The sequence below is a fragment of the Falco punctatus genome (assembly GCF_963210335.1).
Source record: "Falco punctatus genome assembly, chromosome: 8".
In the NCBI taxonomy this organism is placed as follows: Eukaryota; Metazoa; Chordata; class Aves; order Falconiformes; family Falconidae; genus Falco; species Falco punctatus.
Window position 1 is genome coordinate 13,063,362 of NC_137588.1, and position 17,595 is coordinate 13,080,956.

The window sequence follows — 17,595 nt, forward strand, 5'->3', positions numbered from 1 at the left end:
CAGTATTATTGAAATGTATGTTAGAAAAGATGGAGGAATTATTACAACAATATGCATTTGATTTTTGCATAGGCACATATTCTGCTGGATTGTGGTGATGATAATGTCTGCAAACCAAAGCTGGAGGTTTCAGTAGAAAGGTAAATACATGAGAAAAATACTACAGGGGCGATTAACTTCTCTACTTGAATTCTAAACTTCAAGAGCTTGTAATACTTTTAATAAAAGGGTGTTTTGAAATGAATGGGACTCCTGAATGTATACAATCTAAACTTATGCTTATTTGTTTTAAAGAAAACCCATTTTCTGCTTTGTAACCTAATGTCTTTAGTACGTAATACAGGGAGAGCACACACCACCATCCCCACCCTGACCCCCACTATAAGTACACAGTATTTATTTGTATATTTGCAAAGCTGTGCAAACATAGCAGGCATAAAACTGGTGTTAGCTGCAATTGTACCACTGTTCTGTTATTTGACACTAGACAGACACATGAAGATGTGAACAGGCCTGATTTTATCCAGCTAGGGGTGGACTAGGGGTGGACTAGGGCTCTGTTGTCACATGTATGAAAAATACCCTGTTGGTATTGGAAATACCTTTTATTAAACCTGAAGAAAGGAAGCAAGTTGTAACTCAAAAATCTTTCATGAGTTTGGGCTTTTTGTGCTTTGTATGCCCAAAAGCCATTCTTAATGTATTATCTATACTTATAAACGTCATCTGGTTATTTTCATGTCCTTAGTGCAGAGCTATAGCATATGCATGTGTATGTAGGTAGTACAGTTCACAAACATACTAATTAATGCATATGCTTCACAAACATTTTAAATCGGTGCAGGTACAGTTAGGTTTCCTTGTAGTTGGTGAAATGAAAATAAGTGCTTGGAAAGATACTCTTTTTGTGTCTGGAACAAATGTATTACAGAGGTCTCAGCTGTATTCTGTAGTTGAGCCTTCCATCAGTTTTTGTTATAAATGTATGCTTGCGTTTACCTCTCCTAAGCAAGCATGTAATTCAAAATGTACATGGTGGTTTAGCTGTTCACAGGTTGTTCTTGGATAAAAAAGGTGTCGGTGGTTTTGTGGTTTATTGTATATGTTATAAAAAAAGATTCTTACAAAACAGCATGTAGTATTTACTCCATTTTTGTGATTATAGACAAGTGGGTTTTTTTTTAAATTTAGTGTAGAACTCTCCTGATACTCCTGGAGCATAAGTATTGCCTCTAGATTTCTCCAGTGTCTTTGTGTAATCTCAGAATGTCTCGTTTCTCTAAGTTCAACCAGTTCCATACACTTGAAAAGCTGAATGCAGAGCTCATTTTTACACTTGTTTTTTTGTAGTGATCAGAAGCAGATCTATATTGGTGATGACAATCCCTTGACACTAATTGTCAGTGCTGAGAATCAAGGGGAAGGAGCCTATGAAGCAGAACTCTTTGTCATTGTCCCACCCCAAGCAGATTTCATTGGTGTTGTTCGTAACAATGAGGTAAAATTCCAACTCTCTTTCTTCTTTACATAGTCATATTTCAGGTGTTGCTGTGGAAGTGTGTGGAAGAGGGTCTGTCAGTGGTGGGTTTTGTGCTTCAGTCTTAAAGCACTGAAAAAGTGATAAGGTTCTTCTAAGCCCCAAGGCAATACGACACCCAGCTGGACGGTTCCAGTTTAATATCCTAGCGCTAGCAACAAAGGAGAATCATCTGTGTGATGGACTTTGACACAAAGAGTTTATCTGCTACAAGTCTTCATTTGAACAGTGCCCTTGTTGATTTATTTAAATGTGGACTTAGCGTATGATGTGCTAGATAAAGAGCTGGGCACCTGTGAAGCAAGAAGTGATGTTGAGTATTGCTATTCTCTTCCACCTAAGTATGTAGGTGTCAGTCATCCTGAGTATACAGACTGTTACTTTAATTTCCTGACTTTCCCTTGTATTCTAAAATGTCTGTATAACTTCTGTTTCTTTGGAGATATGTGGGTATAGTCCAAATTTTATTTTAGCCCATTATAGCTATATATAAATAATATACTTTCAGTTTTTCTTCATCCTTGTTTTTATTTGATAGAATCTATGATCAATCGGTGTATCTGTAAAGTTGCAGAATATTAAGGGGAAGACTATTTTTACCCTATATCAAAGAATTCCAACTTTGATACCACATCCTTCACATATGTTGGACCATGCCTTGGTTCGGTTCTCCAGTTTGCCTCTGCTATTCTAGAGCTTTGTGATGTGGCTTTATTCAAAATCTTATAGCTCCTCTTAAGACCTCTTTGAGTAAGCTAGTAAGTGTTCATGTTATTTTGCCTTCCGATCTTCATTTCCCTATGGAGAGTTTGCCAGATTGACAAAGTTTCTTCACATAGTTTTAAAGAATCATGTGGATAAATGCTTAATGTTACAAAAATCATCAGTGCTACCCAATGCGAGTATTGAATTTTTCTTTTTATAACCTTGGAAAGAGCATCTATCTTGTATCAAAAATATTTGTCTCCATGGAGGCTTTCATACTAAGGTTTAATTTAATTTTAGTACTCGACTGTGTTAGGACTAAGAAATTATATTCAAATTAATGCAGCAATTCTAGAACTTGTCTCCAGACGTTCATCTGGGTGTCCAGATGTAAAGAATGACATTCTATAATATGTCTTTGTGGTTTATTGCAGGCTTTAGCAAGACTGTCCTGTGCATTTAAAACAGAGAATCAAACTCGCATGGTAGTTTGTGACCTGGGAAATCCCATGAAAGCAGGAACTAAGGTAAGGTTTGGACTGACAGATATCTGATAGCTCATAGAAGAGTACAGCTGGCATTTTTCTTAATCACAGTACTGTTTGGGCAAGATGTTTACTCACAGGAATTTAAGATTAGATCTAGCTCATGTTTAGCTGCCCACGTTTGGTTAGTTCAGTGGTAATGGTTTCAACTTTCCAGTGAAATTGCAGGCTGACAGGAGTGTTTTTGAGTTTTATGATGCAACTCAAAAGTATCTCATGAAACAGTAGAATTAATGAACTTTGATCCCTCATGAGTTTGTCTTTAGAGTTATCTGGTAAGTATTTCTTAGTATATAATGAAGAGCTAGGTCCTAACACACCTTTCTCTTAGTGGAAACCTAATAGTGCTTCTCTCTTCTGTCTTACTTTGCCAAGTTTGAGAGAGTTTTGTCTAGTTGGGACCTCTGCGCTTCCACCAAATGTAGCTGAAATTGGAAGAAGTAAAAAATTATTAGTAGGACCTGGCAGATACTATGATGATATGGCATAATAAGTCTTATTTTCTGAGGAAATACAGTGAAAATCAGTCACAGTTATCAACACTTTGATGGTGCTTTTCTTCCAAGACACATTTTGTATAGGTGAATAAATGCAATTTCCAGTCTTTCAAAGAATATCAAGCTGAACAGTGCAGAAGTTGAAGCAACTGTCATGCACTGACTTAAAACAAATCTTGGGAACTGAATTTAGAATCATTAAAGTGTGTCCTGTTCTTTAGACTACAATACATTTTGCAACACAGAAGGAGCCTCAGTTACGTGTAAAAATGGCTGAAGCAAGAGGGGTGACCATGATGTAAACCTTACATTTTTGTTCTGTGGCATTGATGCATCAGCTGAAATCTACAGAGAGCACAGTACATTTCTAGTCTTGATGAACTGGATAAGTTTTATTTTCCATTTGTCTGTGTGTGTTCTTTTATGACCACAAGCAATTTTGTTGTAGTATAACAGTATTAAGAAGCTGTTCTCATGTATTTTATTGCACTTCCACTGAACCACAGTGATTTTTTTCTAAAGCTATTAGCTGGTCTGCGGTTCAGTGTGCACCAGCAGTCTGAAATGGATACCTCTGTGAAGTTTGCCTTGCAAATCCGAAGGTATGGAAATCTATGAGTATGTATCTCACCTGGTAGAAAACACTAAGAAAACTGTGAACTAAGCAGTTATTTTCACTCTGGACTAAATCTCTGGTCTTTGCCTCGTAATTGTTTAAAAAATAAATGCATCTTTTTAATGAAATATGTTCTAAAATAGAGGGGAAAAATGTAAGAAAACAAGAGTTTTCTGTGTGAATGCAGTCACTTTTGCTTACAGCTTTTAGACGGACCGTAGCACATGTGAAATACTAATAATGAGGAACAAAACCGTTTACAGTGTTTTAAGTAAAACTTCGTATTTTTGTACCTTCATACCATTGTGGTCTCCTGACACTTGTGCAGTGTCACAGAGTGACTTGTGTCTTTGGGTTTCTAGCCCTGTTTTCAGAGTTCAAACATCAGTTTTAAATCTTTCTGATGTAAAACCAGAATTTCAGATTTCATGTATTTTGAGGACGAGCAGTGTAAGTCTTTCAGAAAAGGCAATGCGTGACATGGTCTAAACAGAAGCAACATGGCGGCGAGCCATTTTAAGTGTTTTACAGTAGCCAGCATAAGAGAGACTGAAAATTTAAATGGAACAAAGCAGTAGCGTTCCTCTTTTTTTTTTTTTTAAGATAAGCACCAGCGCTTTCATATAAATATGGTATATAAATCTATATTTATGCCTACTGGACATGATATTAAAGATTTAGAGATGTGATCAATAGGAATATCTTTACTCAATACACTTTTATGCAGCTTAATGGACAGTGCAAATGCAGCTGCGTTTTTTTCCCTCATGGTGAACCAAAAGGGTGGTGTTTTTTCCATTTAAAGGCTTCATTTTTTTAAATGTAATGAATAATTATTCTCATCCACATACACATTTTTCATCTACAAGAGTTAAATAAGTTTAAACCTGCCATTCTGTTTTAGTGTTCCAGTGGTTTGCCATACTGATCAAAGGCCTTGGCAGCATTAAATATCTCTTTGATCTCACATTGCTGTCTGTTCAATATTTTTTCCCTCTTCATCAGCTAGTAAGCTGTGCCAGTGGCATATGGCTCCAGTTCTTTGCAGAAAATATTTTTTGTCAGTTGCCTTCCTTGGGCTAACAGTGGTCACAAACTACCTTTCACAGGGAGAAAAAAGTTAGTGAGGTTACTTAAGTCGTGATGGAAGAGAAGGGAAGTTCCTGTAACATTTTACACATTTTATGGAAGGAATTTCCTTACGTGACTTCTGAGTGCAAGAACAGTGATGCAGGCAAATATGGCAATCACAGTTCATAGTGACAGGCTTTATCAAGGTATTATCGTGAAGAGGTTTTAAAGATCATATTAGTTGTCTTAAACTCACAAAGCTAGATTTCCGAAGCTGGCCCATTTCCTAGAACGACGACTGTGGTCTCTGAAAGAATGAGGTATTTACAGGTTGGGAAGAAAACACTGTTGCGTGTGTTTTTTTATTACACCAGTTTTGAAGAACAATTAGTGGATTTAGGAAGATCTTTCTAAAGGAAATTGTTTAGTTAAGTAGACAGAATAATCACATGTGTCTAAGGAGATCAGGATTCTGTTCCCAGCTGCACTTTGAGGGGAATAGGAGTATTCTCTGTATTTCTTCTTCTCTGCTTACAAAGAAAGTCTGAAGAAATTTTACGTATGACTGACTCTATGTGCCTTAATATCTGTCATATCTTAGTGTATCTGGAGTGCAGGAATCTGATGTCAACTGTATTCACTGAATGGTTTAAACACTCTGTAGAGCAGTAGGCAAAAATAGCCCTAATGTACTTGTCTGCCCAGGGCCTAGTTTGAAGCCAAGAATTCCCTGAGCAAAACAGATGTCCTGAAGTGGAACTTAAGGCCCTGCTAGCCATATAGTTGATGTTATCCCACAGCCCTGGCATTTGAATTTTCTTAAACGTGGCAGCTAAGTAACAGAGCCAGCATTACTTTGTGTCCTTTATGGACTTCTCCCAGCTAAGGGACATCCACACTGTGCTGAGGGTGGGACTGTCATGCATTTAAGTGAGAACTTGCTGGAATCCGCTCCTTAGTCTTTAGCAATTGTATTTTCCTACAATGGCTCAGGAGTCATGTTGTTACAGATTACTTTTTCAAGGTTTTTTTTGAATACTTAGCTTATTTCATGTAAGACATTAAGTTCTGATTTCTCTGCAGCTCCAACCTGTATGACAATCTAAGTCCGGTAGCATTCTATCAGGCCGACCTTGCAATTTTAGCAGCTGTTGAAATTAGAGGGTAAGCATTGATACTTTTTTAATAAGCATCTTTCTCAAATGAGCTTTGCACGTTTGCTTCTTTATATTCAATGAACTTTCTTTCCGGTCTGCCTAAGTTTCCAGGAAGCCATAGGGAATTTTTAATTATAAAGAAAATATGGTTCCCTCTAGCCACCCTTTGGGCTTTCAGTTCTGAAATAATTCTAAATAATTACAAATGGAATTCCAAAAAAGGAATGTTGTGCCTCTGTTACTAGAAGGTTTTTTTGGAAGACAAAAAAATTTCACCCCTCCTTTTTGCAGTTGCACACCTTTCTCCAGGTCACTTTCTTCCGCCACTAACTGACTCAGTTTTCATCCAAAAAAACCTTAAACCTTTTCTAAAACCAAAGGTTTCGAAAATCCTGTTGAAGATAAATTTGCAATGCCCTCATCTTTTTCAGTCTTAAGCATAGCATTAATACCATAACAACTCCATTACGTCCATTGCTTTTGCTTACCAGAAATCTGTACGTGATACCTAAAAGCTATACAATTCTTTTGCTCAGCTAGTTAACTCAGATTCCCAAGTCATATTTTTTTTAAATTTCTACTACATTCATTATTGTGACCTAATTTTGTTAATATCCGAGAGATGAGCGGGTGGCACAACTGAAAAGCATTATTGTTAGCTTCACTGTTTTTGGTGCACACTGAATTATTTTTGTGACTGTACTGATAAGTCTCTACATCATCAATATTTCTCATCATCAAAGTATTTCACAGTTTGTATATTTTGGATGACATGTATATATCTTAGTTCTGTTAATGGTTTGTTTACTAGATGTTGTAGGATGAATTCAAAGTTTAGGACAGGGAAAAAAATGTTTCTGAATACAGGGTTCATCTTTTCATGTAGAGAAGAAAACTGAACATTTAACATACAAGCCACTCAGGCTCTGCTCTTTATGGTTTTATATACAAAGGATGAAAAATTGCGGATTGTATTTTAAGTGTGTTGACTTTTTTGAGATGTTCTGGAGATTGACATTGTTTCTTACTTTATAATAATGACTTGTTTGCTCCACTGTTTAGTGTATCGTCTCCTGATCACATATTCCTTCCTATTGCAAATTGGCAGCCAAAGGAGAATCCAGAAACAGAAGATGATATTGGGCCTCTAGTTCAGCATATCTATGAGGTATGCAATTACTACTAACTTCAGTTACACAGTTCTCTGATAAATGAAAATTAATCTTTTGGTGTAGCTTTTCTCTGGAGTAATTGATAAGTTCTGTCTTCATTTTGTTCATCCATGGAAATAAAGGTTTTATTTATTTAATGCTGGATCAGTAATTGGTATCTGGAGGAAGGGTTGGAATGCCTGCAGTTAGTGTGACAAGAGTGGCCAAATAGAAGTGGCTGATTTTTTACATCATTACACATATTTTATTTTCTAGCCCTTTGAAATCTAGATGAAACATTTAAAGTAACTTGAACTCAGAAAATGACTCATGACTGTAAATTATTTAGTATCCTCATTTGTATTCCAACTGTTCTGAATCATTATTGTAAAGTCTTTTGCCTTGAAAACTTGTATTTAAAATTTCCTTGGAATGATCATAGTTTTAATCTAGACTGTTTAATTAAACAAAACTTACTGAGAGTGCTGTGTGAATAAGAATAGTTAACAGCTGTTCTAGAACTTAAGAGACCATTTATCTAACAAAACTTACGGCTGTTATGTGTCTGGCTCAGAGTCCCTTGGCTGAGACATGTACAGTGGTTGTGATTCACGCAATAGACTACAAAAAACTCCACATTTTTTTCAAGAAAAAATGTAAACATTTCTTCAAGACAAAATGCCATATAGCTTTTCTTCGAAGTAATTTTTGTCAAATTACAGAAGTAATTTTAAATCTTGCTTATCGGGAGTCTGATGTTTAGCTACCGTTTTTAGGTGAAGTTGTTGATGCTATTGCTGTAAGTGGTTGGGGGTGGGTATAGCAGCAGTATCATTTTTGGCTGAAATATCAAATAACAATTACATGTGGATTAACAAAGAAGGCAGCATTGGTTTTGTTTACAACTGTTGACTTTATTTTCATAATTAGCTAAGAAACAATGGTCCAAGTGCATTCAGCAAGGTGATGATGACTCTGCAGTGGCCTTACAAATATAAAAACTACACGCTGTTGTATATTGTTCAGTATGAAATCGATGGTCCCATGAACTGCACTTCTGATATGGAAATCAATCCCTTGAAAATCAAGGTAAGCAGGACTTTCCTTTTGTTTGAGTGGAATGAAGTATGTTTGCTTGTTATGGAAATGCACTCTAAATACCCAAGTCCCTGAGAATATCTAACGCTGAGTTCACTGAGCTATGTTTTCATCTGTTGCTGAGGAAGAAGACTGCGCTGTCTGCACAAGTCTGACAGTACTTGTCAAAGTATATAGCAGCTGAAATAAAAGGCAGACAACAGATTTATCATCCCAAAGATAAATTTGTCTCTTTTTTTTTTTTTTTCCCCTTGAAGACTGTACTCTAAGAGTCCTAAGTCCAAAGCAATGTAATTATATTGAATGTGGTTGTGAACAAGAATTTTTCAGATGCTTCTGGGCTGGTTATGTAAATTGTTGGGGCTTTATTTCTTGGAGGAAAATGGCACTATTTTTTCAATTTCTAGCTTATTTGCCTAGGTGCTGATCCAATGCCATCAGAGGTCAATGGGGGTGTTTCAGTGGGGCTTAGAAGTACGCTATCGCTGCCAGCAAAACATGCAGTTTGCACAGCACAGAGCAGAAGAAACTCCTTTTTCCGAAGTTGGACTAGACAAAGAAACATCAGATAAAAATCAGCAAGTTTGATTGAGAGCAGAGAGCTGAATTCTAAGACAATTAGAACAAGTGGTAAAAATCAGTATAGTAGTTCTAGAAGAACTTAAGCAAATGTGTAAAAAGACTCAGGGAAGATACACAATGTACAAAACAAAAAAAAAATACTTTCGTATCTTTAATAAACAGAAAGCAACTTTAGTGAATATATAAATAAAAATTCCCTGTGCTTTTGCTATACCATTTGTAATAATGTATTTTTTTACAACTCTCTTGTAAGTTTTGCCATATAAATTTGTTATGTAGAGGACAAATAGCATGGCTTTGCCTAGTCCCATATGTAAATTTGCAATCTTACATTGGGAATTTCTAAGGGATTACTGAAATAATTTGTTAGATCTACTGTATACTTTTCCAAGCCCCTCCTAAAAAAAAGGGTTTATATATGTCTGGACATGTGTACGTATGTACAGTGGTATGTGTTACATCAGTACCACACTAGTGCTATTTTTTCAGAATTAAAAACTGAAGTGTCAAGGAAAAATCTTTAATAAAAGATTGCAAAATTGAATTATTTATTGCAGTCTAAGAACATTTTTTTTTATCTATATGAAAAAGTTTTGAGTTAAAGAAAATTTAAGATGCTCAAAGCTCTGTGTTCTTAGTAGAAATCTGCATTAGTGATCTAGAAAAGGCAGGAGTAGCATTTTAATTACAGCTGTAGGTAAAGCCAGGTCCTGAAGAATAGCTAGGATAGAAAGAGAAACCTGATCAGGTATATGTGCTCTTGACCTTAACTTTGAAGTCCACAAGTATCAAAATGTAAGAATTATTTATGATTTGGTGTTTCTTGGTATATCCTAGATTTCTGCTTCTAAAGATGATGATAAGAATGAAACACTTAGCAGGGAAGATAACCATGATCATCGTATCAGTCGAAGGGATATAACTGCCATTGAAGGAGATGTGCATACTTTGGTAAGCTCTCAGCATTGATATGCTGATAATATTTTTTGGGTTTTTTTAAATGAAGATGGAGATGAAAGCTCCATGAGATGAAGAATAATTTCAGAAAATCCATGTTCGGTATTTAAACAGTTAACAGACAAAAATGTCATATGCTCTGGAGCTGTTCTGGGGTTTCTTCCAATGTGCATCAGTTTTCCTCAGGGTAGTCAGCCAGTGAGGCATATGCCTACAGTTTTGTGCTGTTACATTTTAAGTCCTTGAAAACGAAGGCCAAGTTGGGCCTTTCGTTCAGTGTCAGCCTTCTATACTCTGCTATTCCCTGAAATTGAAAATCAGTACTTCATAGGAGGAAGGCTGGTAAATTAACTGAGAGGAAGCAGGTGACTGCTGCAGTCTTCATCTTTGCTACAAATTGCAGCTGATTTCACAACATGTTTCCTAGCTGATCAGTGGACATTCTGCAATCACACACGTGGAGGACCCGTCATTCTAAGCAAGATTGGAAATAATCTGTAATACGAAGTAAACATATTACCGTATCACTGCCTTTGTAACTGCGCTTGCAGACATGAACCATCCCTGCTTTGGGCAGGACAGGACAGGCAGGCAGCTCAGAGAAGGGCTTGGGAGTTTAGGGTGGACCAATGGGACTAAGGCAGTACAGCCTTGATCCAAAAAAAAAAAGGAAGGGCTGAGCAAAGAAAGTGAAAATAGGAATTATTTCTTATTTTATGGTGAGAAAAGTTACTTAATTTTTTTTGAGAGAAGCTTCAAATATTCTTCAGTGTCTGTAAATGCAGTTCTAAAAATTGTTTGAGTTTTTAGAGGGCTTGGGTTTTGCCAGATCTTCCCAATGTCTTAGCAGGATTTCACCACAGAGACTAATATCACTCTTTGTAATAATTACACTGAGTTGTACTTAACACTGGCAGATGTACCTACACTGTACATTGTTTTTTATCTATAGTACAGCTAAAATCACAATTATAGCATGAGGCTTTGTTTTGCTCTGCTTTCTTTTAGAAATACTGATGGTTTAGCATCAGTATTATCTGATGGATTTTAATGGAAATGCGGTTGAGAAAGGCCAGTTGAACTGTAGTAGTCCTAAGTATGGCTTATAGATTAGGTCAGGCAGTCAAGTTTGAAGACTTCCACTGAATGCAACAATGTGTATTTTGTTGGCACCAACTGCAGTTAATTGCCATGAGTTTTCCTATCAAAAAACATGTGAAGGATTGTAATCTGAATTGACCAGGCACTGCCACCTACCCTCCAACATTTTTTCCTACATATGTAGATAAAACACATACCTTAAGCTACTGCCAGCTGTTTCACCTTTGGGATCCAACTGGCTTCCATAGTATTTTTCTGAATGCAAACTTATGGGACATCTTAAGTAATTATTCAGTACTGGGGGTTACTTAATATATTTGAATAGCCTATGGTGCTTTGCCAGGAAAAGAGGACAAAAAGTATGTACATGAGTAAAGCAATGCCATTAACAACTTTTCAAGTATTTTTGTATTTGGAATATCCTTCCTATTTTTATATGCAGGGCTGTGGAAATGCTGATTGTTTAAAGATAGTCTGTCAAGTTGGCCACCTGGAAAGGGGAAAGAGTGCAATATTGTATTTAAAATCACGCCTTTGGACCCAAACTTTCATGAATGTGAGTGACTCTGAATGTTCTGTCCCTGCTTCTGAAACATAAAAAAAGTGCTTTTTGTATCCATGTGCAATGCTAATTTTGTGTTTTCTTATACAGAAAGAAAATCAGAATCACTCCTATTCTCTCAAATCTTCTGCTTCTTTCAATGTTATAGAGTTCCCTTACAAGAACCTTTCCTTTGAAGATATCCACAATTCTACAGTAGTAAGTCATTTACATGCACCTTGAGTTACCATACATACTTACTTTGAAATTAATATAAGAACAATTGTTGAGTAGCTTTTTTGTGGCTTGGTATTATTGTAATTTTATCAAATACTATTCACCTATGAATTTCAGTTATACAGATACAGTTGAGGGTAAAACAAAAATTTCTGTCCCAAAACCGGAGAAACAAGACTTGTAGCTTTGAAGACTTAACTGAAAATGAAAAAACTGATGAACAGTCTGGATTTTCTTGTCAATGCCACTGTTGTTAGAGAAGTATTTTACTTGAAAATTGTCTTCTGCTGTAGTAGCAATTAGAAATTGAATAATGAACCTTTATTATGTTATATGAAATACTATGTGAATGTGGAACAAAAAGACCATCTGTGTCCCAGAGAGTTTCAAAGAGAAAGGAGACAGGGTGAAAACAGAAAGGAAGATATAGGTCATTTATTTGGGCTGCCCAGTTAAAACTTATTTGAAGGCACTACAGCATAAAAGATCTTAAGAAAGGAGTTGAAAAAGGATCGTGATTGATTTATTTTTTAATATGCTTTCTAATGGCTATTATTAACTTTTTTCTCTTCTAAGCTTTCTGGAGCTGATGTTTGTTTCAAGGAATACTACCTTCTAATAAAAAAAGGAAAAGACTTGAATTATTTTTCTCTAATTCCCAACTATTGTGTCAGATTCCTACAGTTTTAATGAAAATCATCAAGCATTACAGAACACGTGTTGCCTTGGCATGATGGATAGCAAAAAAACAACCAACCAATCAAAAAAAACCCCAAAACAACAAAACAACCCAAACCCCTTGTTTTTATTTAATTTAGAAATCCTATTTGGGTCATTGAAGTCTTTATGTCACTGTTAATCTGTAGCTCTTTACTCACATTGGAGGGAAAAAATAATTTATGCTGTATTAAGAATATTTTAAACACTATAGAATAAAGATGTACAAGACTTAAACTGTATGAATTAATTTAGCATGCCACTGCCATGCAAAGTGTGATTTATTGTGTTTTTCTGTTAGGTTACTACAAATATTACATGGGGCATTCAACCACAGCCTATGCCTGTGCCTGTATGGGTTATAATTTTGGCTGTCCTAGCAGGATTATTGCTCTTGGCTGTTCTAGTGTTTGTTATGTACAGGGTAAGTACTGTAGTTGGGGTTTTTCTATTGTTTTCTTTTCCCTACTAGTGACATATTACTTAAAATCGTACCAGCAGCTTGCAGAAATACCTTGGTCCCCTAATCATATGAATCCGTTAAGTTTTTGGGTAACTAAAAATTTTCAGCTTTGTCAGGAAGGAGTTCAATAAAAGTGGATGTCTGTGATTGTGCTGAATTAGTTTAATTTTTCAGCTGATATTTATCAGCTTTGAAGGTCAAAAATAAGAGATTAGAAGGGAAGAAAATAAAATAACAAATCAGTTAAGATCTGATCAAGAAGGAAAGGGAAAGGATGTGTGTATGTTTTGAATATCACAATGCAATTTCTTTATTGTTCTCTGAATCACAGATGGGCTTTTTCAAACGTGTGAGACCACCTCAAGAAGAACAAGAAAGAGAACAACTGCAACCACATGAGAATGGGGAAGGAACATCAGAAGCTTAAGCAGAGTTTTATCTGTAAGATGTTCTGAAATTTTTAAATGCCTGCATCTTGGCTACAAATATTGGATTCCCCCTCAAGAAAAAAACATTCATGACTGCAAAGGTGCTGGTCTCAGAAGGTATCAGCACGTACAAAATAATAGCAATATATTTAAATCCTCCTTTTTGTATTAATTATGTTCATACATGTGACTAATGCATCTGTGCCAATTTGTGTGTGAGAAAATTAAGTAATAGGTAGTGCTATGATTTTACTTATTGGGATGTACGAGTCATCGTCTTTTTTGATTCACAAACCAACTTTACATGCATTGCTACACAGATTCTGCATTTGCTCCTGAAGCCAACAGCTTCCATAGATACTTGCTGGTTTACACGTTTAGTTCCAGTTGATTTTTGCAGGATGACACTACATTGCATTTCCTAGCTCTTGAAAGCTAACTGCACAAAAAAATGAGCATAGGTTGTTTTAGAAAACTGAAGAATATTCTTTGACCCATGAGCTCTGCTGATGATTTTCCTTCTGCTCAAAAAATAGGAAAGAGATTATTCAGTGGAATAATTCTTCCCTGATACCTATTCTGCATGCCTGTTCCCCTTACTGCTCATTCGTCTGTCTTGTGGTTTCCCTCTAGACTTTACAAGTATTGTTCTCCAGGTCCTAGGTCTCTTACTGCAGGTATTGAGCCTGCAGAAACGGAAGCGAGCGGTAGAAAGCTGGGGATGTACTCTCTGTGGGACCTAGCGAAAAGATCCAGGGCAAGATCCAAAGACTCTGCTGTGTGTTTCCATGGAGCAGAATCCAGGTGTTCCACAGAATTCTTGGCAGCATGGATCCGTTCAGGTGCTGCCAGAGACAAGATGTTGGGCTGTGGCTGCCAACAGAAATGTCTGATGAGAAAGCCCATAGCCTCTATGTGCACAGGTCAAACCCCCACAGGGTTTGAAATTAAGTCTGTGTATTACTTGGATTGAATCTCAGTTTCTAGCAAAACAGTGGAGGGAATATTTTCTGACAGGTTGCCTGATGCACTGTAATGTGTTAATTGTCACATTCTGTAGTTGACCATGTCAAGTGCAGGATGGAGTAATACGGAGACTAGACTATCTGCCAGCCATGCGTCTAGGTTACATCAGTACTTCAGCCACCTCCGGTCTGCCTTGCCACCTGCCCTGAGAGAACACTGAGCTTGTCAAATGAAACAGAGTAGAGCTGGCAATGCATAAGGGTTTGAAAAGAGAAGTTGATTTGGCTTGGTTTATTTAATTCATTCATTGTATGTTTCATTGCACAAGACATTTCATTAGGTTCAATACATTTTGTTACCAAAATTTGTTTCATTGTTGTTCTTTAAACATACCAAAAGTCCAGAGGTTTACATCATTTTTAGCTTATTTCCCTCAGCATTGGTGTGGTAAGATGACGCTTCTTACACTTACGAGAGAAACAAACATTATCTCTATGCATTTCTGTAGACATGCAACAGCAAATTAGGAGGTTGCTTTGCTTGCAAGTAAAGGTGCCTTTCATGAGATTTGTTTTTTCTCTATTCCAATAAGGGAATAAATCACATAATAAGATCCCCATATGCAGCCGCATCCAGAAAGAAAGATTTATACCGTAATTATACCAGTGACATTTCTATGTAGACAAGTTTTTAAAAGGACAAAAACTCTGGTTTGGTTTGGTTTTGTATCTTGCGGCTTTTTGTTCAAAGCTGCATCTTCCCCCACAAATACTGCAAAGCCCAGTAAACCAAGAATTATCTGAAATGAAGTTTGATTCAACTCTTATTTCTGCATCCTTTCTGGGATTTAAAATCCCACATGTGGCTTCCGTTCTTACTTTCTTTCAAAACTTTCTTACTCAAAACTCAAAAAAAAAAGTCCTTTCTTACTCAACTGTGATGGCATTGAGTCATTGAGTGAGACAGCACAAAATCTGCAGGGGCCACTACATGGATTGGACACAGGCTTGCCTGTTTATCCATTTACATGTTTTTGTTTTAGACAATATGTTTAGATATAATTAGTTTATTTTAAAGGTTATATTGCATCATTCTGCTTTCACTGAATTTTCAAGGTCTTTATTGTGGCCAACGTTTTGTTTTTGTCTTTGCTTCTAGTATTGTTACTAGTAATCCAGTAAGGAATTGGGAGTCAGGATATGATCCTGGCCTCAAAATGTGACTTCTGGGAAACACATTTTCAGTTACTTAACACAGGCTTCTAGTTGGCACTCTTTGTCAACTTACTATCTATATGCAACAAGATTGGTTTTACCCAATCTTAATCTTAGTCAGTTAAGAGGTTTAAGAGACTGTCAAACAGATTATAGCTCTAATTCTTACATGTGTGCTTTCATTACATGTACACACCATGGTGACTTGAAATTTCTGAGACTACTTGCATGTCTAGGCATTATAAGGAGATGAAAACAAACAAACAAAAAAGCACGATCAAGATCTCTTTAGCTCACATGGAAGGGGTACTTTAGCCTGTTAATGTCAGTGCTAAGTGTATCTTAATTTTACTGTGGCAACTGGAACTCTCATTTTGCTCATTGTCAGGATAAAAAGGTACATTTCATTGATACAACTACTGTAGCTATAGACCGTTTCTTCCGTTTGTTGAAGTTATATAAAGTAAGACTTAAGTGATTTTTATTTTCTTGCATTCTACTGGAGAATAAATCCAAATAGTTGCTTCTCCCATGTCCACTAATTTCCACTTTACATATGCTACTATTTTCTTTAACCAAATGGAGTATACACATTACTTAGTGAACATAGATATAACAACCCAAATTCAGTTTAAGGTAACATTTGTGTTTCAGGAAGATTCTGCCCAGGATGTTTTCCTGAACAGGGGTGCAGGAAACACTTCGTATCACATTCTAGATTCAGCAATAAAATCACAGACCATGTATGTACTTGTGTCAGTATAAATTGCATACTGACTTACAGGCATTAATGTATTCTTATAGCAGATGTTGTAGAATGATATTAAAACTTTAAAAGAAACTTTAGAAGTGTATTTCGGAATTAAAGTAATGCCCTTGAGTCAAGATCGACGTGCATAAGATGCATACTGCAAGCATTAAAAAAATACAAGTACAGTAACAAAGAATTAGTCCTCTTTTCAGAGTTATGTTCAGAAACATATTTTTTATTAATATAAAATCAATGGCTATGTAATTATTTAGACAATGAAAACATTTTAAGAGAGCTATATCTTTTATAATGAGTATGAAATTCTGTAAGTACTCCAGTTTGCAATTATTGCAGTATCTCATGATCAATATTAAAAAGTGATTTATATTACAAAATGCACATTATCTATTACTATGTTTGACAATATTTAGAAAACATAAAGCAAGGAACCTAATTTAAAGGTTTATATTTCTTTCAAGAAACTAGCAAATTGTGGAGAAAGCTTTTGATTAAGCATGACTGTAAAGTCACATATGGGATACATTTATCAACATAAGTTGAAATCTTTGAGGAAATGTTTTTAGGTATCAATAACAAGTTTATAATTTTATTTGTCCTATATGGCTGTTTTAAACCTTGATTTACATGTTGATCTTTGATTCACATAATGCTTGTGGAAACTCTAAAAAAGTTTATTATATATGCTCTTTCTTTATAGAACATTTAATCCAAGCAAAGATTTCTGAACTCGTGTCCATGCTTAAAGGGTTTTTAAGGTAAACGTTCACGGGTATTTTGAAAATATTTCAGCTATAATCAGCATGTTCTTGGTGATTTGAAGGATTCATATTGCACTTAGATTTTTGCAACATTCAGGTTTGCCGTTGGTTACCCTGGCATATGCCCTGCAGTATTTTTTTCCTACACCCTCACAAATAGTCACAGAGCAGCATTAGCCTGGTGAAAATCTAGTCAGTATTTGTCGTCTGTCCAGACTAAGACCTGTTCTACAGTCTAATGAAGTCACAGAAAACCTGACATTGCAGTTGGCTTTGAATGTGATCCTTTGTGGCCAATGCTGCTGGCTGTTATTGAGGGGGAAAAAATAAAATAGGATTTTATAAAAGGAAAATTGAAATACTGAAATAGCAATTTCCCTTGGAAATATTTGAAGTTAATTGCCCAAGAAATGAATTGTTTATTAACTTTAAAAGAGTTGGCACTAAAGTAGAATGGAAGTGTCATGCTTAACTGATCAAGG

At 36.0% G+C, this 17,595-nt stretch overlaps 1 protein-coding gene across 2 annotated transcripts in view; it reads left to right on the top strand.

The window, feature by feature from the left end:
• ITGAV (integrin subunit alpha V) overlaps window positions 1–15,296 on the top strand; it is a 46,940-nt gene extending 31,644 nt beyond the window's left edge. For both annotated transcript variants that reach the window (XM_080398395.1, XM_080398396.1), the window contains exons 19-30: window positions 73–140; window positions 1,351–1,498; window positions 2,677–2,769; window positions 3,807–3,886; window positions 6,055–6,135; window positions 7,191–7,296; window positions 8,210–8,368; window positions 9,797–9,910; window positions 11,460–11,573; window positions 11,670–11,777; window positions 12,814–12,936; window positions 13,307–15,296. In XM_080398395.1, the coding sequence (XP_080254521.1) occupies window positions 73–140; window positions 1,351–1,498; window positions 2,677–2,769; window positions 3,807–3,886; window positions 6,055–6,135; window positions 7,191–7,296; window positions 8,210–8,368; window positions 9,797–9,910; window positions 11,460–11,573; window positions 11,670–11,777; window positions 12,814–12,936; window positions 13,307–13,402 (1,290 nt within the window). In that variant the 3' untranslated portion in view covers window positions 13,403–15,296. The remainder of the gene's footprint in view (window positions 1–72; window positions 141–1,350; window positions 1,499–2,676; window positions 2,770–3,806; window positions 3,887–6,054; window positions 6,136–7,190; window positions 7,297–8,209; window positions 8,369–9,796; window positions 9,911–11,459; window positions 11,574–11,669; window positions 11,778–12,813; window positions 12,937–13,306) is intronic.
• Window positions 15,297–17,595: the final 2,299 nt, after the last annotated feature.